General features: G+C 46.2%; 1 protein-coding gene and 1 long non-coding RNA gene across 7 annotated transcripts in view; one reads left to right on the top strand and one right to left on the bottom strand.

Annotated features, from left to right (window-relative positions):
- Positions 1 to 26,594, bottom strand: part of LOC132423168 (uncharacterized) — a 122,950-nt gene that overhangs the window by 77,919 nt on the left and 18,437 nt on the right. The gene's annotated exons all lie outside the window — the stretch shown is intronic.
- Positions 1 to 26,594, top strand: part of AFAP1L1 (actin filament associated protein 1 like 1) — a 73,380-nt gene that overhangs the window by 30,104 nt on the left and 16,682 nt on the right. The window contains exons 6-15 of one of the 4 annotated variants that reach the window (XM_060008571.1): positions 2,577 to 2,675; positions 3,354 to 3,565; positions 5,480 to 5,659; positions 7,601 to 7,693; positions 10,826 to 10,907; positions 11,153 to 11,305; positions 12,422 to 12,633; positions 14,276 to 14,421; positions 15,095 to 15,167; positions 16,743 to 16,854. In XM_060008571.1, the coding sequence (XP_059864554.1) occupies positions 2,577 to 2,675; positions 3,354 to 3,565; positions 5,480 to 5,659; positions 7,601 to 7,693; positions 10,826 to 10,907; positions 11,153 to 11,305; positions 12,422 to 12,633; positions 14,276 to 14,421; positions 15,095 to 15,167; positions 16,743 to 16,854 (1,362 nt within the window). Of the gene's footprint in view, positions 1 to 2,576; positions 2,676 to 3,353; positions 3,566 to 5,479; positions 5,660 to 7,558; positions 7,694 to 10,801; positions 10,908 to 11,152; positions 11,306 to 12,421; positions 12,634 to 14,275; positions 14,422 to 15,094; positions 15,168 to 16,742; positions 16,855 to 26,594 lie in introns of all 4 variants that reach the window. The other 3 variants (XM_060008570.1, XM_060008573.1, XM_060008572.1) reach the window with 3 other exon arrangements.

Here is a 26,594-nt window from a genome sequence, read left to right as displayed (position 1 = left end):
TTATGTGAAGCAGGTGACTTTATTTTATCCACTTGAGGACGGGGAAGAAGGAGGGGATGAAGTGCTGCTGGGCCCTGAATCCCAGGACCAGCCCCTCAGCTGAGCGAGGCTCCTCCCCCTCCCCAGAGAGCTCAGATGGGGCAGAGAAGCTGCCTCCTGGAGCAGCAGGGATCCTGGGGCAGGAGGGTAGGGAGTGCCTCAGGAAAGGCCAGGGACCTTATCCAGGGAGAGGGCACCAAGCCCGACAGGAAATATCCTTCCTCTCGCACAGGGTCCAGCCTACCAGGTGTCCAAGTGCTATGACCCTGGTGCTCCCTCCCTCTTCCCCCTCGCACCTCCTCCTTCCCCACCCCCACCTCTGGCCTGAGCACCCCAGGCCACCTCACAGGGATGTCACCAGCATCTGAGACCTCAGAATGCCTCCTGGGAAAAGCAAGCTCTGAGCCTCACTTGGGAGATACAATTGGGTGTCCCAGTCACTGGGAATTTGAGTGCTGCCGTCCTCAAGAAACAGATGGACAGCATGGGCTGAGAGCCCAGAGCAGCGGTCTGAGGAACAGGTGGTGTGAGAGCAAGTTGGTCTGAAAGGAGGAAGGCTTCCTGGAGGAGAGGATGTGCACCTGTCCCCCGAGCTGGCAACCTCAGTTCGGATCCAGGCTCTATCACTAGCAAAATGTGTGGCTTCAGTTTCTTCATCTGTGAAGTGGGTCTGATACACACCTCCCTGCATTGTGGGAATCAAAAGAGATGATGAATATAATGATATCTAGTATTTGCCTAGGATGTTCTGTGTGCCAGGCATTGTGCTGAGAGTTCATATGCATCATATCACTAATTCAAGGTCAGAACTGTTCATGTCGATTTATAGGTAAAGAATCTGAAACGCAGAGAAACTGTTTTCTTTCCAAGGTCACTCAGTAAATGATGGAGATAGATTTGAACTCAAATCTGATTAACCCCAAAGCACATGCCCTTAATCCACTGAGCTTCAAAGTATGCTCCAGAGACCATCTGTATGAAAATAATCTTGTTTTTAAAAAGTCTGATTCCTTGGAGTTCCATATATTTTCTCTTTTTACATATGTTTAGAACTATGCTATTAAATAGTTTTTTTCCTTAGTGCAGATTCCTCAGCTCAGCCCACATCAGTGAATCCGAATCTCTGGGGATACAGTCCAGGGATCTGCATTTTAAAAAGACCCCCAGTGAATGTAAATTGGTGCAGCCACTATGGAAAAAATATGGAGGTTCCTCAAAAAACTAAAAATAGAGTTACCATATGATCTAGCAATCCCACTCTTGGGCATATATCTGGAGAAAACTCTGATTCGAAAAGATAACATGTACCCCCAATATTCATAGCAGCACTATTTACAATAGCCAAGACATGGAAGCAACCTAAACGTCCATCAACGGATGAATGGGTAATGAAGATGTGAGATAGAGAGATAGACAGATAGATAGATAGATCTGTATATATACACACAATGAAATAATAGCCATAAAAAGAATGAAATAATGCCATTTGCAGCAACGTGGATGGACCTAGAGATTATCATACTAAGTGAAGTCAGAGAAAGACAAATACCATATGATTTCACTTATATGTGGCATCTAAAATATGATACAAATGAACTTATTTACAAAACAGATACAGACTCAGACACAGAAAACAAACCTATGGTTACCAAAGGGGAAAGGTGGGGGGGGATAAATTAGGAGTTTGGGATTAACAGATACAAGCTACTATATACAAAATAGACAACCAGCATAGGGAACTATAATCAATATCTTGTAATAAACTATAATGGAAAAGAAAAATAAATAAATAAAAAGACCCCCGGTAATTGTGATACAGAATACAATTTGGGATAACCTCACTCCTATACTGCACATTCCCATGAATGGGAAAGTGAAAGTTCAGCATCAGCAGCTGTTGTGTTATTGTATGTATTCACCATTTTATGTGTTATTAGTATCTCCTCTAGTCCAGTTCCTCCTCTGTAGTCACAGAAATTTAGAAGGAGAGGAGGGGGTGGATGTATTAAGAAGTGAGCGGAGGGGCTGAAGTGGAAGAAGATGAGACAAAGGCAGAATAGAAAGGGGGTCTGGGCCCAGGTGCTGGGACACCACTCCCTGCAGTGCAGGGACCAGAACTGTGACTGAGACACACACCCACACACACCAATGCTCTGGGCTCAGAGGAGAGGGGCTGACCACTCTCTGCCTGGGAAGGTCAAAGGAAAGATCTTCGAGCTGGGTTTTAGAGGGTGAGGAATGCTCTAGCAGTTGCTAAGAGGGCACAGACAATAGCATGAACATAAGCCTGGAAGTGTGACAGGGCCCAGCAAGGCAGTTCTTGGTGACAGGAGCACAGGGGGCAGGTGTGGCACTAGAGCAGATGAGATGCAGAGACGAGGCCCCACACCCTGGCCGGGGAGTGCCGACAAGAAGCTCTACTCCCTCTTCCCTCCCTCTTCCCTGAGGAGGGCATGGTGTCCACGATCTTCCCCAGCCCTGGCGCCTGGAGTCTGCCTGCATTTCTCCAAGTACTGCTCTTTCTGCCAACCCCACAGACGACTGCAGCCCAGCCCACTCGATTGTGGACAGCTACTACGAGGATGCAGACAGCAGCTACCCCGCGACCAGGATGAATGGGGAGCTGAAGAACTCTTGTAAGTACCAGGTGGATGTTCAGTCCAATTCCGTCCTCACGAAGAGCATGCCTTGACCTGACCTTGGCATGCCCGTGCCTACCACCCCGTCACCTCCCTGGGGTCGCCACAGAGTCCTCAAAGCCCTTGTTCTCAGAGACCCTGGGAATCAGTGGGAAGACTGCTGGCATGGGAGTCAGGAGCCCCAGACCAAGCCCTTGCCCTGACTCTTGGTGACTGATCTTAGGTGAGTGATTTATTCTCTCTGAGCCTCCAGATTCCTCTGTATAAAATGGGGACTTGCTGGGTGCCATGAAAATGACCTGAGACTGGATGCAAAGATGATGGGTAAAGACAAAAGCTGATGTTTACTGAGCCCTCACTGAGTGCCAGAAACTCGGCTAAACACTCTATATTTGTTGCTGTTCACAATAGCCCAGTGAGGTAGGTATTATTCATTATTATTGATGAGGAAACTGAAGCTCTGAGAGATGAAGTCACTGAGAACACAAAGCAAGTAGTAAATCGGTAAGACACAGTGCCCATGCGGGGGCTTAGTCATTACCAACATCACACCTCACACCTACCCCTTCACAGCCCCGGGGCCCCAGAGCAGGGATGCCTGCAGAGGGGTAAGAAGGTGCCCCCGCCCCACCCGGTGACAGCACAGGGACGGGTCCTTTCCCGTGGCTCCTGCAGACAATGACTCTGACGCCATGAGCAGCTCCTACGAGTCCTATGATGAGGAGGAGGAGGAAGGGAAAGGGCCGCAGCCCACACACCACTGGCCTTCAGAGGAGGCCTCCATGCACCTGGTGAGGGACTGCAGGATATGTGCCTTCCTGCTGCGGAAAAAGCGCTTCGGGCAGTGGGCCAAGCAGCTGACCGTCATCAAGGAGGACCAGCTCCTGGTGAGTGGCCACAGACGAGTGCCTCTCGGCCTCACGTGGACTTGCATGTGCCTGTGCGTGTGTCTGTGTATCTGTGTGCATTCAGGCATGTCTGCCTCGGTTCCTCTAGGTTTGCTTTGTGCACAGAGGCTCAAAGCCCGGTGCTTCTGAGATCAGGGCTCTCCCACCCGAGAAGAATTAAAAGACAAAACAAAACCTGAAGACCTAATAAAGACTTTATCAAGTTTTGTTTTGCCAGACATGAATTTTTTATCACTTTAAAACAATGTTTATCATTTTTCATTATGCAAGTAAATGTATTTATTTATAAAGCCAGAAGAAAATAAAAAATGATTTTTTTAAAAAAACCCACCTAACCCTGTTGACCAAGAGCTAACCACAGTTAGATTTTGATGTATAAACTTCCACCCTCATTTCCATACATCTGTCTTTTCTAAAACTGAGCCCATGTAATACTTGTTATTATATAACTTGCTTTTTTAAACTTTTTTTTTAATTCACCATCTCTCATCACTAGCATTTCATAAAAGAAATCTACCTTTACTTCCAAAGTATAAGGATGGACATAATTTCAGGAAAAAAAAATGAGATAGGTTGTTTACCTATTGGCAAGTCTTACCGAACATACATACATTTGAAACATGACCTTTTCTCACGCTGCAGCAGTGAAAAGCTCATCCCAGGCCAGAACCAGGCCAAGAATCATGACTTACTTCTTTCCACACCTTATGCCTTCTATCTTTTTCTTGACTTAGTGTACTGCCTAGGACCTCCAGTACAATGTAAATAGAAGTGGTGAGAGCAGGCATTCTTGTCTCAATCCAGATCTCGAAGGAAAGTTCAATAATTCACCATCAAAGCTGACGTTTGCCATGGGTTTTTTGTAGGTGTTCCTTATTATCACATTAAGCAAGTTCTCCTCTAAGAGTCTGCAAAGAGTTTATGTTACAAATGGGTGCAGAATTTTTTTTTTTTTTTTTTTTTTTTTGCGGTATGTGGGCTTCTCACTGTTGTGGCCTCTCCCGTTGCGGAGCACAGGCTCCAGATGCGCAGGCTCAGCAACCATGGCTCACGGGCCTAGCTGCTCCGCAGCATGTGGGATCTTCCCGGACCGGGGCATGAACCCGTGTCCCCTGCATCAGCAGGCGGACTCTCAACCACTGCGCCACCAGGGAAGCCCGGGTGCAGAATTTTATCAAATATTTTTTCTGCTTCTATTAGGATATATGATTTTTCTCCTTTTTTCTGTTAATATGATGAATTATACAGTTAGTCTTTGAATGATAACCCACTCTTGCACTCCTAGAATAAACCCCACTTGGTCTCTATGCAATACGTTTTTATGTGTGTCTGGATTCTATATGCTAATATTTTGTTTTAGTTTTTACAATTATGTTACGAGAGAGATTAGCCTATGATTTCCTTTTTTGTAATGTCATTGTCAGGTGCTGGTATCAAGGTAATGTTAGCCTCATAATAAAAATTGGGAAGTGAGAATCATTATTGATAAACTATTGACTTCCCAAGCCCAACCCTCCATCTCTGCTAGAATTCTCTCCCCCACATTTCTGTCATGTAGCCCATTAATAGCAGGGAGCTGGCTTCCTCCCAAGACAGCCTGTTTCTTCTCTGGTTCTTTAGACTAAAACGGTCTTCCTAGTATTGTGCTAAAATCTGCCTCTTCCTAAATAGGTAGTTGTGACCCCTGGGACCGCTCAGTGGCCCTTGAGATCTGGAGATTGCCCAAATATGCCCCTCCCAGGCTTCTCCTCTCTGTGGTGAACAGCCCCTGTCTTCATGCAGTGCCCACAGCTGGACTGGGTGGGGAGGTCTCTGTGGGGTAGGTTGAGTTTCCCTGTCTCCTCCCTCTACTCTCCGCTCCAGGAGGCCCTAACCCCTTCTATTCCTGTCCAGTGTTACAAAAGCTCCAAGGACCGGCAGCCACATCTGAGGCTAGCGCTGGATGTCTGCAATGTCATCTACGTGCCCAAGGACAGCCGGCACAAGAGGCACGAGCTGCGCTTCTCCCAGGGAGCTACCGAAGTCCTGGTGCTGGCACTGCAGAGCCGGGAGCAGGCCGAGGAGTGGCTGAAGGTACAGGGGGGCTGTGCCTTTGCCTACCCCCACTCCCTCCTTCCTTCCTCTCTTCCCCGGACCCAGCCCTCAATGGAGTGGGCCCCTGTCACTGGAAGAACAGGCCTTGCTCAGGGGAGAGGGGGTCAGTGCCCTTCACATAAAGCTAGGGCTTTATGTGGAAATGGGCTTCGGACATCTCCAGGAGACAGACCTCAGGCTGGAGACCTGTGTTCCTTCTAGTTATCTGAATCCCCTTTCTAACACGCCTACTGTGGGTTTATCCTACCTGCAACTGTACATCTCCAGGAATGAGGAGCTTAATACCTACAAAGGAAGTTGATTTTATCATTAGACAAGCTAATCCTTTTTCTTCTTTTAATAATGGAGAAATTCTGTCTTACCTTAGGTGAAACGTGCATACTTATCACATCCACCTATGACCCAGCCTCTGCATCTTGCAGCTACACAACAATTTGAGTTACCATGTACTGAGCACTTACTTTGTGCCATGCATTGTGCTAAGAGCTTTATACACATGACTTCATTTACTATTCACAGTGGGACTAATATTGTTCCCATTTTACAGATGAGGAAACTGAGGCACAAAGAGCTTCTGTGACTCACCCAAGGTCAACCACCAAGTGGTTCGGGCAAGGATTAGAAGCAAATAAGGAAACCTACTCCAAAAGCGACAGGCAGGGTGGCATACTGATGACAAGGGAGGACTTGGGTGCCACACAGACTTGAGTTCAAGTCCCAGACCTGAGTGGCATTTACTGGCTGTGTGATCTTCTGCAAAGGACTTTGCTTCCCTGTGCCTCAGTTTCTTCCTCTATAAAATGGTTCTTGTAAGGATTCTAGAGAGTACTTGATATAGGGCCTGCCAGGCAGTAAGTCCTGAGTAACTGCCAGTGACTACTCTGCAGTGATGGTGAAGCCCTCACCCCCAGGCCCTTACAGCAGCTCTCCCCTCCTCTGATCTTCCTGCTGGAACAAAGAAACCAAACCCCTCCTTCCCTCCCTCCCCATCCTCCCTTCCTTCCTGTGATAACCAGCTCTCCCACTGGGATGTTTACTGTTTCTCATTACTGCCTTTGTCTCAGGAGGGGAAGGAAGAGAGAGAACCTGCATGCTGGGGTGGGGGTGGGGGAGAGTGCTCTGTCCTCAAGGGGCTGGTTGGGTCAGAAGAAGAAGCCCTAGACCTAGAGTTAGGAGGCCTGCCTTGGCACGCCAGTTAGCCCAGAGGATAGGGCAGGCAGCCATGGCTTCACCTCTCAGAGCCTCATCATCCTTATCTGTAATTTGGGGATCAAGGTGCCCCTGCCCCACAAGGCTGCTGTGGGAATACAATGGGATAATCCACGCAAAGCCACCTGACAGATGAGCAGCAAGTGGTCCGTTATTGTTTCATGGTCTGGATGCTTGTGCTGCATGGCCTCAGGTGAATGCCTTGGAGTCTCAGTTTCCACATCTTTGAAATGGAGAGAATAACCCTGGCTGCCCTGCAGGTTGTTGTAAAGTTCCAACATGTCACAGAAGTGAGTCCTCATGCCTGTGCAGGGCATCCTGGTTCACATGGCCCTTCACACCCATCATCTCACTGGTCCTCACACACCCAAGGACGTAATAAGCAGAGGACCACTAATATCCCCATGTTACAGATGGGGAAACTAAGGCCCAGAGCGGGGAAATTGCTTTCCCAAGGCCACGCAACTAATTAGTAATGGCACCAGGTCTAAAAGCCAAGCCTCTGGGCCCAATTCAAGGGACAGACAAAGAAGAAAGCCTGTTCAGATCCTGACGTGCCCCACAAATGGGGCAGGAGGCCACATCAACCCATCTCTTCCACCCAGTGATCCCAGCTGCTCTGCCTGATGGCCCTGACCAACAGACCCATTCTTGCTTTTGCCTCCACAGGGTCCCTGCCCACCTGCTCACAGATGTGTGTCCTCTCCACAGGTCATCCGAGAGGTCAGCAAGTCCGTTGGGGGTGCTGAGGGGGCAGATGTGCCCAGATCCCCAGTCCTCCTGTGCAAGGTGGACCTGGACAAGGTACCTCTGTCTTCTCAAGGTTCCCTCTGGGCCAGGCAGTGGGGATTCCACACGGGCTCTGCCCCAGGGGACTCGCAGGCTGGTGGTAAAGCCAGCCATTGACAGTAGGCATTCAATAAATGTCTACTGAATTCATGAATGAATGAATGCCCGTGTCCAAGGTGCAGTACAAGCCTGAGGAGGGAGTGACTACCCTGCCAGGACAGGAACTGAGCCATGCAAACTAAATTGAAATTAGTCAGAGAAGGAGTGTGCCCCACTGGCACATAAGTGAAACGGTTGTTTCATAGTCTGTCAGGCCAATGGCAAACATATGCTAATGCCTATGCTTCACCAGGTGCTGTGGGTGATCAAGGGACTCCACCCCAAATCCTAAGGGGAGAGTTAAGACTCCCATACAGGGCTTCCCTGGTGGCACAGTGGTTGAGAGTCCGCCTGCCGATGCAGGGGACACGGGTTCATGCCCCGGTCCGGGAAGATCCCACATGCCGCGGAGCGGCTGGGCCCGTGAGCCATGGCCGCTGAGCCTGCGCGTCCGGAGCCTGTGCTCCGCAACGGGAGAGGCCACAGCAGTGAGAGGCCCGCGTACTGCAAAAAAAAAAAAAAAAAAAAAAAAAAAAAAGACTCCCATACATGGGTCTCACATGACATAATAAAGGCTAGCATTATAGAAAATATGACTGTGTGGCCAGGACTGTCCTAAATGCTTTACGTGCATTACCTAATTTAATTTCTACAGCAACTCTGATAAACTACATTTTCAGAAGAGGAAGCCAAGGCACAGAGAGGTTTGCCCAAAGTCACATATAGTTAATAAGGAACAGAGCTAATTGATTTACACACCGCCAGCCTGCCTCTCAAGGGGAGCTTCCTGAGCTCCACTGGACGAGTAGTTAGCATCTGCCGTGCATTGGGTACTGTGCTAGGCACTGGGTGCAGTCCTAACAGTAACAGACACACCCCCTGCCCTCCCAGCAAGGGGTTCAGACATGAATCCAATCACATAGACTTAGAAATGCCAAGCTGTGTAAGCGCCAGGGAGGAAAAGTACCAGGTACCCTGGGAGCACATGACAGGGGCTGATCTTGTCTCAGGGTCAAGAAAGGCTTTCCTGAGGGAGCACAATACAGAGAAGGGTGAAAAATTAGTGAGGAGGGGGAGGGAAAAGGCATTCCAAGCAGGGAGAACAGGCCCTGGAGGAGGAAGAAGCATGGACGGAAAGAGGCCAGTGTGGATGGGTTCGGAGAGAAGGGGAACGTGTCAACTCTATTCGACTGTCCTGGAAAGACGTAGTGAGGGGAAAAGGGCTCATGCTGGCTGGAGGGGCAAGAGGGGTTAGGGAGGTTGGGCACCTATGTTGAGCCTTAAAGAATGGGCAAGACTCTGCCCCACTGGGGCAGAGGTGGACCAAGGGACAGGGGCTGCAAGGGAAGGGAGCAGCAGAAGTAAAGGTGGGGTCAGCAGAGTCATTAGGAGAGGAAGGGTGGAGGGCTCACTCGGCCTTTGCCATTAGTGGAGGCTGAAGGAAAGCAGTGTTGAGGACGTGCGTGTGCGTGTATGAGTGTGAAAGAGTGTGTGTGTGTGTGTGTGTGTGAAAGAATGTGTGTGTGAGTGTGAAAGAGAGAGTGTGTGTGGACACACACCTGCAGCTGCATGCTGTGGTGCAGTTCAGAGGGTGGGTAGAGGGGAGGAAGAGGCAAGCCTGTAGAGATGGGCTCTCCTATGGCTGAGTGTACAGGGGGAGGGTAGCTAAAATGTTTAGCGTGGTATTGTTGGAGAAGAGTGGGAGTGAGGACGTGGTATAGGTGGTTCTGTCTCTCCATGGACTCCTGTGATTGAGGTGTCATCATCATTAAGTCAATTACAAAGTGCTCACAGTATTTCTTTGTATTTGCTTTCTATCTTGATGAAAAACTTACCATCTGTACACCATCACAGAATAGAACCATAACTTCTGTCTCACAATTTACAGGGGTGATTCTTTATACTTGACAGTTCTAACCAATTTCTGACAGTTGCCATTTTTCCAGCCTTTGGAAATTGGGGGGAGTACATGGCCTCTCTTATCTCTCCCTGCTTTCTAGTACTATGCTTACAGCAAAGCATCCCTGACCCTGGTCTGGGGTATCCTTGGCAGGAAAGGTTTAGGGGCCTCAGAGCTCTGTAAGTCCACCTTTTTAAGTTGATGGGTGTCATTTTAGTCTTGTCCTGAGTCTGGCTGGCATAATTTGGCTTCTTAAAGTGAGATGGCCGCATACCACACAGGTGTTAGAAATGATACAGTCTGTTGGCCTCACAGTTTCACTTGGGCCAGTTCCCTGGTACCTCACAGCAGCCCACTGAAAGGGTTGTAATTCAAGTGAGAAGCCTTGGGGAGATGAAAGGATTTTCCCACATTCCCACAGCTAAGTAGAGACTTCATTTCTTCCAAGGTCCATCTGACTACTCTGCACCACTCCGTAATAGGAATGAATGAATGACTGGTCCAGAGTTGGCATAATGAGTAAAAATTAATGTTGGCTGACAATGAAGTTGTTACCATGCTGTGTATGTGCGTCTTTACCATCCTCTCATCCAAGCTAGAATTGTAATGGACTCCTTTCTCATCACCACTCACATTTACTGGTCACCAAGTCCTGTCATAACTATTTTGAAAATGCCAACTCATGTCTTTTTCTCCATCCTCACTGTCGCTTGGTTCATCCCCCTATCAAGTCTCAGCTTGCCCAGGATGACACTCTAAGTGCCTCTTTTGCTTCCAGTCTTGCCCCCCTCTTATCCACCCCCATGATGCCACTGGGGGCAGCTTCCAAAACCAACTCCATTAGTGTCCCACTTAAATACCTTCTCAGCTCCCCATCTACCAAATGTAGTCCAAACTCCTAGGACATTAATCTCACTCCATTATATTGAATTCCTCACTCCCCAGATAGACTGTGAGTAACTGGAAGACACAACCATCCTAAGTCATCGTTGTCCTCCTCGTACCAGTACGGTATCAAGCACATGACAGTTGCTGACAAATATCTGTTAGCTAATCCTCACGTACAGGGGTCAGGGGGAGACTGAACCAACAAAGGAGAACTTTCTAAGTGTGCCCTCTGATAGGGGGCTGTCTGTGTCCCTCCCCAGAGGCTGTCCCAAGAGAAGCAGACCTCGGATTCCGACAGCATGGGCCTGAGCGACAACTGTTCCACCCTTGGCCGCGAACACGGTAGGAGCCTCTGGGGGCTCAGGCGGGAAAATGCTAGAGCTGGGAGAGGGCTTGCCACAAGCACACAGTGCAGAGCAGGTCCTGACCACTCTGGAGACCTAGGTGATGTGACCTGGCCTATCCATACCTGGAGCTGTAGGCCAAGCCCTCTGTGCAGGCTGAAAGGTTGGGGGGAAGGGCTAGGGGCGGGTGGATCTGGGACTTGGGGCTCCCTCCCTTCCCCTAACCCACCTCCATGGCAACAGGCAAAGGGAAGAAGAGCAGCCTGTCAGAGCTGAAGGGTTCAATGAGCAGGGTTGCGGGCCGCAAGATCACCCGTATCATCAGCTTCTCTAAGAAGAAGGCACTGGCCGATGACCTGCAGACATCCTCTACCGAGGAAGAGGTTCCATGCTGTGGTGGGTACCGGGCATGGGGAGGTGAATTCAGACCCTGTTGATGAGGGCTCCTGGGGCCAAGCCAGGAGACCCTCCAGGCCTAACCTACCTCACTCCCAAGGCAGAGGACAGAATCCTCCTACTGGGAGGCTAACCCCCACTCCATCAATAATCCATGCCCTTCCATCACTTCTCCTCCATGAAGCCCTGACGCCTAACAGAAGGAAAAGCCAACTGGCTCTATTTCTATTCTCCCTGTGACCTTAGTGTCAATCACTGCCCACCTCTGGGCCTCAGCTTCCTCTACTATGACAAGAGGAGAGTATCTTACTTCCCAGTACATAATATGCCAGGTGTTTAAGTTACGGCCCAGTCTTACAAGGATATTTCTTGCTTAAAAATGTTTAAGTACTTTTCATTAGAAATGCATTCAGTGTGAGTTAAAAGGAGTTTGGAAGGAAAAAAACATATTGTCTATCTAAATGCAGTTTTCCATGTACCGGAATCCAACAGAAAATCATGTATTTTAGATAAACAGTAATATTCCGCTAACCTGGAAAGAATATTATAAAAGCACATGGCTATAAAGAAATATTTTGTAAGTGGATCAGGACATGTTATGGTAAAAAATAAGTTAAAATCTAAAACGTTGAGGGAATTCTAAACTCGTCAGCCATCAGCCTGTCCCTTACAAGTTTTATAATTCTTTATCTTGGCTAGATGTTTTTGTTCCCACATGCTGCCACCAGGTGTCAGCATCACCCATTATTTTCTGTCTTCAATGAGAGTTTTGACATTTTAGTAGGAAAGGCAAGAGGAAGAGTTGTATCTTTTATTCATTCTGTATGGTAGTTCTGTCCTTTTCATCAAGCTTGGTATAGTCTAAAGGCTGTGCGTGTATGTACAAATATGATTATCAGTCCCCATTTCATAGATAACAAACTGAAACTCAGAGACAGAAGAGGATGCCTGAGGTCACAGACCACGAGTGAGCTGATCCGGGACCCAGAAGGCCTTCTTTCCAGCTAGAGGACAAGGGTTATCCAAGTGCTCTGTCCCCGGGGTGTAGACCCACGCACCCTGACTTGTATCCCCCAGGGCTGTTAGGAGGTCACACCACTGGTCTCCCCCTCCCAGGTTACCTGAATGTGCTGGTGAACCATGGCTGGAAGGAACGCTGGTGCCGCCTAAAGTGCAACACCTTGTATTTCCATAAGGACCACACGGACCTGCGGACCCACGTGAATGCTATCACCCTCCACGGTTGTGAGGTGGCCCCAAGCTTTGGGCCCAGACACCCATTTGCCTTCAGGATCCTGCGCAACCGGCAGGAGGTCGCCATCTTGGAGGTGAGAGGAGAAAATTCAGGTGGGCCTTGGTGGTAGGAGGTGAGAGGAGCTCTGGCCTGGACTTTGGCTTTTGTCCACAGTACCTTGCTACTGACATTATAGGGACTAAAGAAGAGGGAAAGTAAGCCAGCTGTTGCCAAGTAACCACAGAGTTGCTGGTTAAACTATAGAACACCCACTTAAATTTGAATTTCAGATAAACAACAAATAATTCTTTTTAATAGAAGTACATCCCATATTTGGGACATACCTATACTAAAAAATGATTCACTGTTTATCTGAATCTCGAATTTAACAGAGAATTCTGCATTTTTATTTGTTAAATCTGGCAACCCTAGACCCAAGGTTTGTTTATTCTGCCTTAGAAATATAATCCCAAACCTGAAAGGCATTTAGTCTGATCTAACTCCAATCTGATTCTGGAATCCTCTCTAAAATTTACTTCCCACCAGTGACTGTTCGCCTCAGATAAACCACTGCCCTTCAAAGTAGCTTGCTCCTCCCACCAAGCAACTAAATTTTTACGAAGATTTTCTCCATATTGAGTTGCAATCCTAAGCTCTGTGAAGGCAGTGACCACACCTGTTCTGCATACTTTTGTTTTTCCAGAACCCACCATGATGTCCAGCACATACTAAGGGCTCAATTAAGAGCTGTTGAACAAATGGCTGAATGACAATGCGATTTCATTTCACCCATTCATTTTTCATACCTACCCACCGGCACCAGCCCTCCTCTCAGGGGTCACCCAGAATATGCTGACTCTCTTTTTACATGTCAATCCTTCAGCTATTTAGAATTTAAAATATTAACTGGGAGGAAAACTTAAACAACTACCCCCTCACATTACAGATAAGAAAACTGAGGCCAGGGTAGGCATGTGCCTCATCCAAAGCTCCACAGAGGATCAATGGCCTCTAGTCTTTTCCTAGAACTAAGACCCAGCCTCTTGGTCTTGTTTTCTTTGCCCAGTACCCACTGCCTGTTTCAGTTCTTAAATTTCAGGAAATATTGACTCTGTAAGTCACTTTTACTTTTGATAGTTTGAGATGGGTCTCTTATTTCTCTTCAGTTAAACAAAGAGCTTTCTGGCAAAAAGTGTGCTTTTTAAATTCAAATTCAGTATTTGTGTGCTAACTTGATTTTATAATGATGCTCTTTAAATAAGAACATAAGTATATGTTTAGTTGACCAGCAACTTCTTGGAGATTTTCCTGTATACAGTACTATATATAATTGGCATTTATAATACAAGAAAAAAATTTGATTGGGTTATGTGATAAATAGCCTCCTCATTTAATAAAAAGCAAATATTAAAAAAAAATTCAGAGAACACCTGAATTTTGTTTTCATATCCAAATGGTCAGAAAGGCTCTGAGGATAGTGAGTGAGGTTATGTGTCTTAGAGAGGTAGTCAGGGAGGGCTTCTCTGAGGAGGTAGCCTTAGAGCAAAGACCTGAATAGAGGGAAGGTGGGAGCCACTTGGGTTTCTGGATGTGTGTTCTAGTCTTGCTCCTCTTGGATCCCTAAGTATTGGGTACGTAACAGATACTATATGAATATGGGTTTGGCTGAAGTGAGCAGGTAGCCAGAGGCTCTGATGGTGCCAAAGTGAACCCAGCTTGTGCCTCCTCTCCCTCAGGCAAGCTGCTCCGAGGACATGGGCCGCTGGCTCGGGCTGCTGCTGGTGGAGATGGGCTCCAAAGTCACTCCCGAAGCGCTGCATTATGACTACGTGGACGTGGAGACCTTAACCAGCATCGTCAGTGCAGGGCGCAACTCCTTCCTGTGAGGGCCGGCACCCCATGGCCCACAGCCATGCGCAACCTTTCCTATCTCAGCTCCCTCTCAGAGGCGGAGTCCAGCTTTGGGAATGGGAGGGGAGGGAGGAAGGGCTGAGAAAGGCTGCTTCCTTGGGAAGTCAGAGTGGGTGCCTTCCTCTTCTAGCAGGCAGGAGTGAGCTGGTTAAAGGAGGTAGCCCAGGGTCAGGGGACACTGTGGACGGAATGAGCCAGAAAGGAGAACCTTTTTTGTACAGTGGCCTGCGCTCTGCTCTCATGCCATGGAAACTTAGTGTCCCCATACCCTTGAGCTTCTGGGCGGGCACAGGGCTGGTGTGCAGAGTTTGGCATTAAAAGTACCATATTCAAGTCACGGTTCTATCACGACCAACAGCTTGGGCTGGTTGCTTGCCAGCCTGGATCCTCTGTTTTCTCGCTTATAAAATGGAGGTGATGAATCACCTGCTTCCTGAGTTGTTATGAGAATCCCATGGGTCCCTGCCTATAAAGCTCTTAACACATCAATGTCCTAGTGCTGCCTGGCATGGTTGCTATCACTAACTTTCTGACCTCCATTAAAAGGTGCTGCCAGAATCAAATGAGAGAATGGACAGGAAAGCACTGTAAGCTGCATAAGTATCATTGTCACCACCATCATCATCAGTCCTTGTATTTTCTAGATATGCAAGATCCTGCCAGGATCAGTGGCCTGAGCCCCGAGTCTATGATGATGTTCCTTATGAAAAGATGCAGGTACGGTCCCTTGGGACTTCGGGGAACATGGCAAAAGCCACTTATTAGCTCTCCCTCACTACTCCTTTTTTCCTTTGCCTCAGAGAGATCATTTTCGTTTAACCAGCAGCTAGAAGGCGGGGGAGAGGGGACCTTCTTACGACAGACCATGGCTCAGGGGAAAGAATCTCTGGAACAGGAGACTGGGCAGTACAGTGGAAAGATACCCTGACCAGGAAGAAGAAAGCGCTCTGCATCTATAAAGCACTGCTCCAGTCTGAGCAAGGTGTTGGACTGTCCACCCCTGTTTACTGCTCTGTGAATTGACTGATTCAGTAGTGTCTCAGGGGGATGATAACTGGGTGGCTGCCCCCAGAGGCCTTTACCTGGTGGCAACCACAGTCTAGGCTTCAGCTCCCAGGACACTCTCCCTGTCTTGCTCACTAAACCAAGGAGATGCCAGCTTATTAATTTACAGTGAGGCCTCTGTAGCCATCACTTGACCCATACTGCTCCGCAGCACGCCCTGTGGCTTCTCCTGCCACGGGAGAGCCAGAGGATGACATGATGACATTCTGATCAGACAGTGGTTGGTGGGTCAGGCCTCACAGCTAGAGGAGAGAGAGGGAATCAAGCTTCCAAGGAAAGCAGATGTGTTTGCGGGCCAGGACCCCTGCCTTGGACAGTGCTGGATGACACTCTGAGCTCTCACCTCTAGGACTCCCTTTGCTACTAGAAACTTCTCCAGCCATCCTTCTGTCTATATGGTCTTTTTCAGACTCATATGAACCATTAGATGCAGCTTGAGACTGTTCTCAGCTGCAGAGTTTAGTAGCAAGACAGCTTAGTGCTTAAGGACATGAACCTTGCACTCAGGGCTGAGTCCAAGTTACCTTGGGCTTCATTTCTCTGGTCCTCACTTCCTGGCTCCACATAAATATGATAAAAGCTACCTGATAGGACTATTGCAAAAACTAAATGAAATGCTTTATGGAAAAAACTTAGCACAGTACCTGGACATTGGAAGGTCTTATACAGAGGAATAAGTAGTACTGTTTTTATCAACAGCAGTATTGTATGACATTATTATCATATTCCACTCATGGTTTCCTGAGCTTTGACAAGATTTTGAGTGTTCTCACGACTCTTCATGCAAAAATGTATAGCCAGTCTATTAAGTTATGTCAGTTCTACCATTGGCTGATCTCATCTATGACTTTTTTTTTAACCTAAGACTTTATATTAGCAATTTGGAAAACTTGAAGGATTCGTCCAAATGATGTGAGGACAAAAATATCTATGATAAATCAAATATGGTCACCCACGGTCTTTTGAGACTTCCTAATTTTCCTCTCAGCAGAAATTCCAGTTTAGGGTTGCCTTCTGCTGCCCCCCACAGGAAGGTATGAGGATCAAGTAATACACTGCTAGTGCAAGTGGTTTATAAACTGCTGAGGGCTGCACACATCTAAAACTGTAAGGCCAAGATCTCAGAGGTCATGTAGTACTCAGCCACTGAGCGCGCACCAGAAAGCACCTACACTGAGGATTCTGAGCCCACCCACACTTTACCTTCTCCTTCCATCTCTCACTCAGGATGAGGAGCCTGAGCGTCCCTCTGGAGCCCAGATCAAGCGCCATGCCTCCACCTGCAGTGAGAAGTCCCATCGGGCAGACCCACAGGTCAAAGTCAAGCGCCACGCCTCCAGTGAGTTCTGTGTGCAAGGGAAGAAGGGAGGGAAATAGTCCGGGACAGGGGCGGGGTCGGGGGGGTGTCTCAAAATCAGATCCTTGCTGGGGTCACGCGGGTAAATAAGTGAAGAGAGGTATAAGAAAATACTCTAAGAAAAATAACAGCACAAGCAGAGTGATAAAGGGCAGCTAGCAGGTGGCCTCAGAGGGGAAACAACAGAGAATGGGTTGGGGGAGACTGAAGGAAACTGCAGTGCTCAGATCCCAGCTCTAGGGGCCGCTACTACTTAGCTCCAGCCAAGGCCCCCATGCAGCAATGCCAGCCCAGATTTGCCAATTATTCAAAAGAGACCAGAAATCTACTTATTTTTTAATATAAGCAACGATTGAAAACTTTTAACACTACATAAAGCCATATATATATGGCTTACGTCTGTGTCCCAGCCCAAGCTCTGCCTAGCACGCCATAGGAGCTTGCTGAATTGCCTGATCGCCACACTGCACAATAATGACTAACTATGCCAGACAACTCTATGTAAGTTCTCTATGATTCCCAACATTAATCTCTACTCCTGTATGATTTATCTTTATGAGCAAGCCAGCTTCCTGTAGGACAGCATGTCCTGAGTCTTTTATTTGTTGTTTTTACTTTCTTCTCTCGTACTTGAACAAAGTCAAGTTCTAGTCTTTGCTTTTTGAAGATTTATTTTTTAAAATACTTTTCTTTATGATAGCTCCATTTCATTAGCGTAGATAATCTCTTCTGGGAGTCAGGAGACCTATATTCCATTCCTCACTTGGTCACTAAATTACTGTGTAACTTTGGAAAAGTCCCCTCCCCTCTCCAGAGAGTTTCCCCTCTGAGCAATTAGAGGTTTGTTGTGTAGCATTCCTTAGACTGTATGATCAGAGACACTAGAAATACAGGGCCTTATGAAATGCCCATTTCAAGATGGGAAACTAAATTGAAATAAGCATGTAAGATTGAAGAAATCATAAAACATAAAAAAAAAAAACCCAAAAGCGAAGATAACAAAAAACAGACTCTTTCTTCAAATTAAATCTTACATTGAAGTCCAGTTTATAAGAGAGAGAGAAAAGTGGAGCTGCTTTGCCTGGAGTCTGGAGGCCCACTTGGCCTCTCCTTTGCCCCACATGGTAGCCTGTTACCCATCACTATGAAATCATAGGGCTCCTTGCAGACAGTTGGAAACTATGGATCTAGTCCAAAAATGTTTTTCAGATGAAGGAACTGAAGAACATAAGAGAAAGGTCTTACCCAAGATCATGTATTAACTACCTACTGCTACATAACAAATTACCCAAAACTTCATAGCTCAAAACCTAAGTGTGTGTTATGTCAGTGTTCTGTGGGTCAGGAATCCCGGGGCAGCTTAGTTAGGTAGTTCTAAATTGGGGTCTCTTGTGAGGTCACAGTCAAGACGTCAGCTGGTCATTTGAAGTCATCTGAAGGCTTGACACGCTGGAGGATCTGCTCCCAAGATGGTTGATTTGTATGCCTGGCAAGTTTGGGCTGGCTTTTGGAAGGAGGCCTCAGTTCCTTGCCAGGAGGACCCCACCATTGGGCTGCTTGTCCTCATGACAAGACAGCTGGCTTCCCCCAGAGCAAGTGACCCAGGAAGGAGGTACAGGGCAGAAGCTGCAATGTTTTTGTGAACTAGCTTTTGTGATAATTTCTGCCATATCCTAATGGTTACACAGGTCAGCTTATCTAGTGTGGGAAGGGACTGCAAAAGGCCACAAATATGAGAAAACAAAAATCGTGGGAAATGAGGGCATTACTGAGAAAAATGGTGCCATGAGAAGCTCCACAGACCCTTTCCCCAGAAAACAACCAAAACTGGTAAAGATTGCTAAATCAGGGCTTCCCTGGTGATGCAGTGGTTAAGAATCCGCCTGCCAATGCAGGGAACACCGGTTCAAGCCCTGGTCTGGGAAGATCCCACATGCCACGGAGCAACTAAGCCCGTGCACCACAGCTACTGAGCCTGCACTCTAGAGCCCGTGAGCCACAACTACTGAGCCCACGTGCCACAACTACTGAAGCCCGCGTGCCTAGAGCCCGTGCTCTGCAACAAGAGAAGCCACCAAAATATGAAGCCCACGCACTGCAAGGAAGAGTAGCCCCCGCTCACCGCAACTAGAGAAAGCCCGTGTGCAGCAACAAAGACCCAACACTGCCATAAATAAATTAATTAATTAATTTAAAAAAAAAGATTGCTAAATCAATCATCTGAAGTCTCTAGAAATTGTCCTAAGGGCATATGGCAAATGAAGATTTATTCTAGAAAATTTACTAAATCTCAGTAAAATCAGTGAGAGTTTGTGGCACCTGAGCCACCACCTTCTCCTTTACCCTTTTCCCAGCTCAGTGTAACAAAATCTCCAGATGTGGACAAGAAAAAAAGGCTCTCTCTCCTCTAGCTCCCAGTCAAGAGCTGCAGTATCTCCCCAATAAGAGCAGGTAACGAGCATTTCTCATCACCCCTAGCTATGTGCTACAGACACTAGATCCCAAGTGAGTGCAGCCCAGAAGTAGGGTGCTCCCTTTCTCTACCCAGACCCCACTCATAGAGCAGAGGCTCTACTGCAGGTTGGGCAGGCCAAAGATGTGGGGGCCCTGACTGCCCTCACCCCAGCTCACTCATAATGCAGGGGTTCCACACTAGGAGAGGAAAGCTAAGAAGACCAGAGGTTACAGTCGCTACCCAGCACCCTGCTCACAAAACAGAGATGTCACTCAAAGAGAAGCAGGCCACTGTTCCCACCCCTAGATTCAGAAGAGTGACTCAGAGATTTTGCCCAAGGTGAAAGGCAGGTCATAAAAACACTGAACTCCAAAGCTCCCCTTCAAAAGAACTGACTTTAGTGGAAACAGAGTGTGGAGCAAATGATGACACAGAGCATTGTCAAAAACAATAAAGCAGGGACTTCCCTGGTGGTCCAGTGGTAAAGAATCCTCCTTCCAATGCAGGGGATGTGGGTTCGATCCCTGGTCGGTGAACTAAGTTTCCACATGCCGCAGGGCAACTAAGCCCGTGCACCACAACTATTGAGCTCGCATGCCTCAACAAGAGAGCCCACATGCCGCAAACTACAGAGCCCACGCGCTCTGGAGCCTTCACGCCATAACTAGAGAAAGAAAACCCGCACACCACAACTGGAGAGAAGCCCGAGCACCACAACAAAGAGACCACTCACTGTAACAAAAAGATCCCACATGCCTCAACGAAGACGCCATGTGCTGCAACTAAGACCTGATGCAGTAAAAAAAAAAAAAGGAAAATAAATAAATTCAATAAATAAATAAATATTTTTTAAAAAATAGAGCAATCAGCTGTAAATTAGTGGAGCCTAACAGCTGGGTGTGATCCCTAAGGCTGTACCCATTCAGGATCAACATCAGAGGCTTCATGCTGCAGGGAGAAATGTACTTCACTAAAAGAGCCAACTAAGTCACTAAACAAATAATCTGGTGGGGGTAGGGGTCAGTATACCTAGAGATGCTACAATATATTATATAAAATGTCCAATTTTTTAAAAAAATTATGAAACATGCAAAGAAACAGGAAAGTGTGACCCATACAGAGGGAAAAAGGCAGGCAACAGAAACTGTCTATGAGAGAACCCACAAGTGGAATTTAACAAAGATTTCAAAGCGTCCTTTGTAAATATGTTCAAAGAACTAAGGGAAAGCATGCTTAAAGAAGTAAAGGGGGCTTCCCTGGTGGCACAGTGGTTAAGCATCTGCCTGCCAATGCAGGGGACACAGGTTTGAGCCCTGGTCCAGGAAGATCCCACATGCCATGGAGCAACTAAGCCTGCGCGCCACAACTACTGAGCCTGTGCTCTAGAGCCTGCAAGCCACAACTGCTGAGCCCACGTGCTACAACTACTGAAGCCCGTGCTCCTAGAGCCTGTGCTCCACAACAAGAGAAGCCACCACAATGAGAAGCCCACGCACCGCAACAAAGAGTAGTCCCCTCTCGCCGCAACTAGAGAAAGCCCGTGCACAGCAACAAAGACCCAACGCAGCCAAAAATAAATAAAAATAAATTTATTAACAAAAAAAGAAGTAAAGGAAGAAATTGGAGAGTACAAAGTAAAACTGTCACTGTTTGCAGATAACAAGACACCACCAAAAAACTTCTAGAGCACATCAGTGAATTTGGTAAAGTTGCAAGATACAAAATTAATATAGAGGAATCTGTTGCACTTCTATACGCTAACATAGAACTATCAGAGAGAGAAATTAAGAATAAAAATCACATTTACAATCACATTTAAAAAGAATAAAATACCTAGGAATAAATCTCTTTTTTTAAACTTAGATAGGTTTTTTTGGGGGTTTTTTTGGCCATACCATGTGGTTTGTGGGATCTCAGTTCCCCAACCAGGGATTGAACCCAGGCTGCAGCAGTGAAAGCCAAGAATCCTAACCACTAGACCACCAGGGATCTCCCAGAATAAATCTAATTAAGGAGATAAAGACCTATACTCAGAAAACTATAAGACACTGTTGAAAGAAACTGAAGACAACACAAAGAGATGAAAAGATATACCAGGCTCATGGATTAGAAGAATTAATTTTGTTAAAATGACCATATTACCCAAGACAATCTACAGATTCAATGCAATCCCTATTAAAATACCAATTGCATTTTTCACAGAACTAGAAAAAATAATTCTAAAATTTGTATGAAAACACAAAGATGCCAAAGAACCAAAACAATCTTGAGGAAGAAGAACAAAGCTGGAGATATCATGCTATCTGATTTCAAACTATACTATAAAGCTACAGCAATCAAAACAGCATGGGAATGGCACAAAAACAGACATAGAGATCAACAAAACAGAACAGAGAGCCTAGAAATGAACACACACTTATATGGGCAATTAATCTATGGCAAAGGAGAGAAGGAAATACAATGGGGAAAAGACAGTGTCTTCAATAAAGAGTGTTGGGAAAACCTGAAAATCACATGTGAAAGAATCAAACTGGACTACTTTCTCAAACCATATACAAAAATAAACTCAAAATGCATTAAAGACTTAAATGTAAGACCTCAAACCATAAAACTTCTAGATGAAAACATAAGCACTCACTGTTTGACATTGGTCTTAGCAATATTTTTGGATATGTCTCCTTAGGTGAGGGAAACAAAAGCAAAAATAAACAAACAGGACTACATCAAACTAAAAAGCTTTTGCACAGTGAAGGAAACTATCAACAAAACAAAAAGGCCACTGACTGAATAAGATAAAATATTTGCAAATAGTATATCCAATAACAGATTAATATACAAAATATACAAAGAACTCATACAATTCAACATCAAAAAAATAAACAATCTAATTAAAAAATAGGTATAGGACTATAGACATTTTTCCAAAGAAGTCATACAGATGGCCAAAAGGCACATGAAAAGATGCTCAACATCACTAATCATCAGGGAAATACAATTCAAAATCACAATGAGATATCACCTCACACCTGTCAGAACTGCTATTATCAAAAAGACAACAAATAACAAGTGTTGGTGAGGATATGGAGAAAAGGAAACTCTTGTGCACTGTTGATGGGAATGCAAATTGGTGCAGCCCCTATGGAAAACAGTATGGAGATTCCTCAAAAGATTAAAAATAGAACTGACATATGATCCAGCAATTCCACTTCTGAGTATGTATCCAAAGAAAATGAAAACACCAATTAGAAAAGATATATGCACTCCTATGTTTATTGCAGCATTATTTACAACAACCAAGATATGGAAGGAACTTAAATACCCATCAAAAATGAATGGATAGAAGCCCTGCCCCCATTGTCCCAGGAATGCGTGGATAGCAGCCACCCCTAGGAGACCCATAAGCAGGCGCCAAGAGCTGCCCCCACTGTCCCTGGAGCACACAGATAACAGCCACCCCTAGGATACCTATGAGCAGATGCCAAGCCCTGCCCCCACTGTCCTGGGAATGCATGGACAGCAGCCTGTAAGAGACCTGCCCCCGCTATCCCAGGAGACTGCAAAGGCCACGGTACCTGCACACACCATATCAAAGTGATAACTGCCAGCACATGCTGAGGAAAGAGGCAGCAAGCATACAAACTAAAAGCAGCCCCTCGATTCCGGAAAAGATTGCGGAGTAGAGGGACTTGAGCTCACCTCCTCTCACAAAAACACCAAAATCACAACTAACTGCTGAACAACCATCAACAAAAAAGATTGGAACCTATCAAAAAGCATATTTTACATCCAAAGACAAAGAAGAAGCCACAGTGAGATGGTAGGAGTGGCGCTTTCATGACATAATCAAATCCCATACCCACCAGGTGGGCGACCCACAAACTGGACGATATTTATATCGCAGAGGTTCTCCCACAAGAGTGAGAGTCGTGAGCCCCACGTCTGCCTCCCCAGCCTGAGGGTCTGGCTTCGGGAGGAGGAATCCCCAGAGCATTTGGCTTTGAAGGCCAGCGGGGCTTGAGTGCCGGAGTGCCACAGGACTGGGGGAAACAGAGACTCCACTCTTGGAGAGCACATACAAGGTTTCTCATACACTGGGACAAAGAACAAAGCAGTAACTCCATAAGAGCTGCGGCTGGACCTACCTACGAGTGTTGGAGGGTCTCCCGGGGAGGCAGGGGTCGGCTGTAGATCAATGAGGGCGCAAGGACACTGGTGGCAGAGAACCCAGAGAATATTTTGGCTTGAGCCCTCCCAGAGGTTGCCATTTTAGCATCAAGACCTGGCCCTACCTAACAGCCCACAGGCTCCAGCGCTGGAATGCCTCAGCCCAAACAACCAGCAGGATAGGAACACAGCACACAGCAGGATAGGAACACCCATCAGCACACAGGCTGCCTAAAGCCATACTGAGCTCACAGCCACCTCTAAACACATCCCTTGACATGGTCATGCCCACCAGAGGGACAAGACCCATCTCCACCAACAAGTGGGCAGGAACCAGTCCCTCCCACCAGGAAGCCTGTACAAGCCTCAGGACCCAGGTCACCGGCCACAGGCAGACACCAGAAGCAAGAGGATCTATGCTCCTGCAGCTAGTGGAAAGGAGACCACAAACCCAGAAAGTCAGAAAAAAATGAGATGGCAGAGAAATATGTTCCAGACAAAGGAACAAGATAAAAACCCAAAAGAGGGACTTCCCTGGGGGTCCAGTGGTTAAGAATCCATCTTGCAACGCAGGGGATGCCGGTTTGATCCCTGGTCGGGGAACTAAGATCCTACATGCCGCAGGGCAACTAAGCCCTCATGCCACAACAAGAGAGCCCATGTGTCGCAACTACAGAGCCCACACACTCTGGAACCTGTGCACCACAACTAGAGAGAAGCCTGTGTGCCACAACTAGAAAGAAGCCTGTGAGCTGCAACAAAAGATCCCACGTGCCGCAGCTAAGACCCAATGCAGCCAATAAATGAATAAATAAATAATAAATATTAAAAAAAAGAAGAAAAACTAAGTGAAGTGGAGATAGGCAACCTATCTGAAAAAGAATTTAAAGTAATGATAGTAAAGATAATCCAAGATCTCAGAAAAAGAATGGAGGCACAGACTGAGAAGATACAAGAGATGTTCAACAAAGAGCTAGAAATTTAAAGAACAAACAGGGACTTCCCTGGTGGCACAGCGGATAAGACTCCATGCTCCCAATGCAGGGGTCCCGGGTTCAATCCCTGGTCAGGGAACTAGATCCCACATGCATGCAGCAACTAAGAGTTCACATGCCACAACTAAGGAGCCCGCATGCCACAACTAAGGAGCCCACCTGCCGCAACTAAGACCCTGTACAACCAAATACATAAATAAATATTTAAAAAAATAAAAATAAAAAATAATGAACAAACAGAGATGAACAATACAATAACTGGAATGAAAAATACAGTAGAAGGAATCAATAGCAGAATAATTGAGGCAGAAGAACGAATAAGTGAGCTGGGAGACAGAATGGTGGAAATCACTGCTGTGGAACAAAATAAAGAAAAAAGAATGAAAAGGAATGAGGACAGTCTCAGAGATCTCTGGGACAACATTAAACGCATGAACATTCACATTACAGGGGTCCCAGAAAGAGAAGAGAGAGAGAAAGGGCCTGAGGAAATAATTGAAGAGATTATAGCTGAAAACTTACCTAAAGTGAGAAAGGAACAACCCACTAAGTCCAAGAAGCACAGAGACTCCCATACAAGATAAACTCAAGGAGGAGCATGCTAAGACACGTATTAATCAAACTGCCAAAAATTAAAGACAAAGAAAAAATATTGGGAATTCCCTGGCAGTCCAGTGGTTAGCACTCAGTGCTTTCACTGCCGTGGCCTGACTTTGATCCCTCATTGGGAAACTAAGGTCCCACAAGCTGCGTGGTGCAGCCAAAAAAAAAGATAAACAAAATTGATAAAGCTTTAGCCAGACTCATCAAGAAAAAAAGGGAGAAGACTCAAATCAATAAAATTAGAAATGAAAAAGAAGTTACAACTGACACAACAGAAATACAAAGGATCATAAAAGACTACCAAAAACAACTACATGCCAATAAAATGGACAACCTAGAAGAAATGGACAAATTCTTAGAAAGATATAACCTTCCAAGACTGAACCAGGAAGAAGTAGGAAATATGAACAGACCAATCACAAGTATTGAAATCGAACCTGTGATTTAAAAACATACAACAAACAAAAGCCCAGGACCAGACTTTACAGGTGAATTCTATCAAACATTTAGAGAAGAGTTACCACCTATCCTTCTAAAACTATTCCCAAAAATTGCAGAGGAAGGAACACTCCCAAGCTCATTCTATGAGGCCACCATCACCCTGATACCAAAACCACACAAAGATACCACAAAAAAAAAGAAAATTACAGGCTAATACCATGATGAACCGAGACGCAAAAATACTCAACAAAACTGGCAAACCGAATTCAACAATAGATTACAAGGATCATACACCATGATCTGGACTTTCCTGGTGGTGCAGTGGTTAAGAATCCACCTGCCAATGCAGGGGACATGGGTTTGAGCCTTGGTCTGGGAAGATCCCACATGCCGTGCAGCAACTAAGCCCATGTGCCACAACTACTGAGCCTACACTCTAGAGCCCGCAAGCCACAACTACTGAGTCCACATGCCACAACTAATGAAGCCTGTACACCTGGAGCCCGTGCTCCTCAACAAGAGAGGCCACAAGCCCCTGCTCGCCATAACTGGAGAGGGCCCGTGTGCAGCAATGAAGACCCAACACAGCCAAAAATAAAAAGATAAATAAATTTATTTTTTTAAAAAAAAGGATCATACACCACGATCAAGTGGAATTTATCGCAGGCATGCAAGCGTTCTTCAATATCCACAAGTCAATCAATGTGATACACCACATTAACAAACTGAAGAATAAAAACCATATGATCATCTCAATAGATGCAGAAAGAGCTTTTGACAAAAATCCAACAACCATTTATGATAAACACCCTCCAGAAAGTAGGCGTAGAGGGAACTTACCTCAACATAATAAAGGCCATATATGACAAGCCCACAGCTAACATCATCCTCAATGGTGAAAAGCTGAAAGCATTCCCTCTAAGATCAGGAACAAGGCAAGGATGTCCACTCTCGCCACTTTTCTTCAACATAGTTTTGGAAGTCCTAGCCACAGCAATCAGAGAAGAAAAAGAAATAAAAGGAATCCAAGTTGGAAAAGAATAAGTAAAGCTGTCACTGTTTGC

Source organism: Delphinus delphis, chromosome 3 (genome assembly GCF_949987515.2).
Source record: "Delphinus delphis chromosome 3, mDelDel1.2, whole genome shotgun sequence".
NCBI classification, from domain to species: domain Eukaryota; kingdom Metazoa; phylum Chordata; class Mammalia; order Artiodactyla; family Delphinidae; genus Delphinus; species Delphinus delphis.
This window is presented reverse-complemented; position numbering and strand designations above follow the sequence as displayed.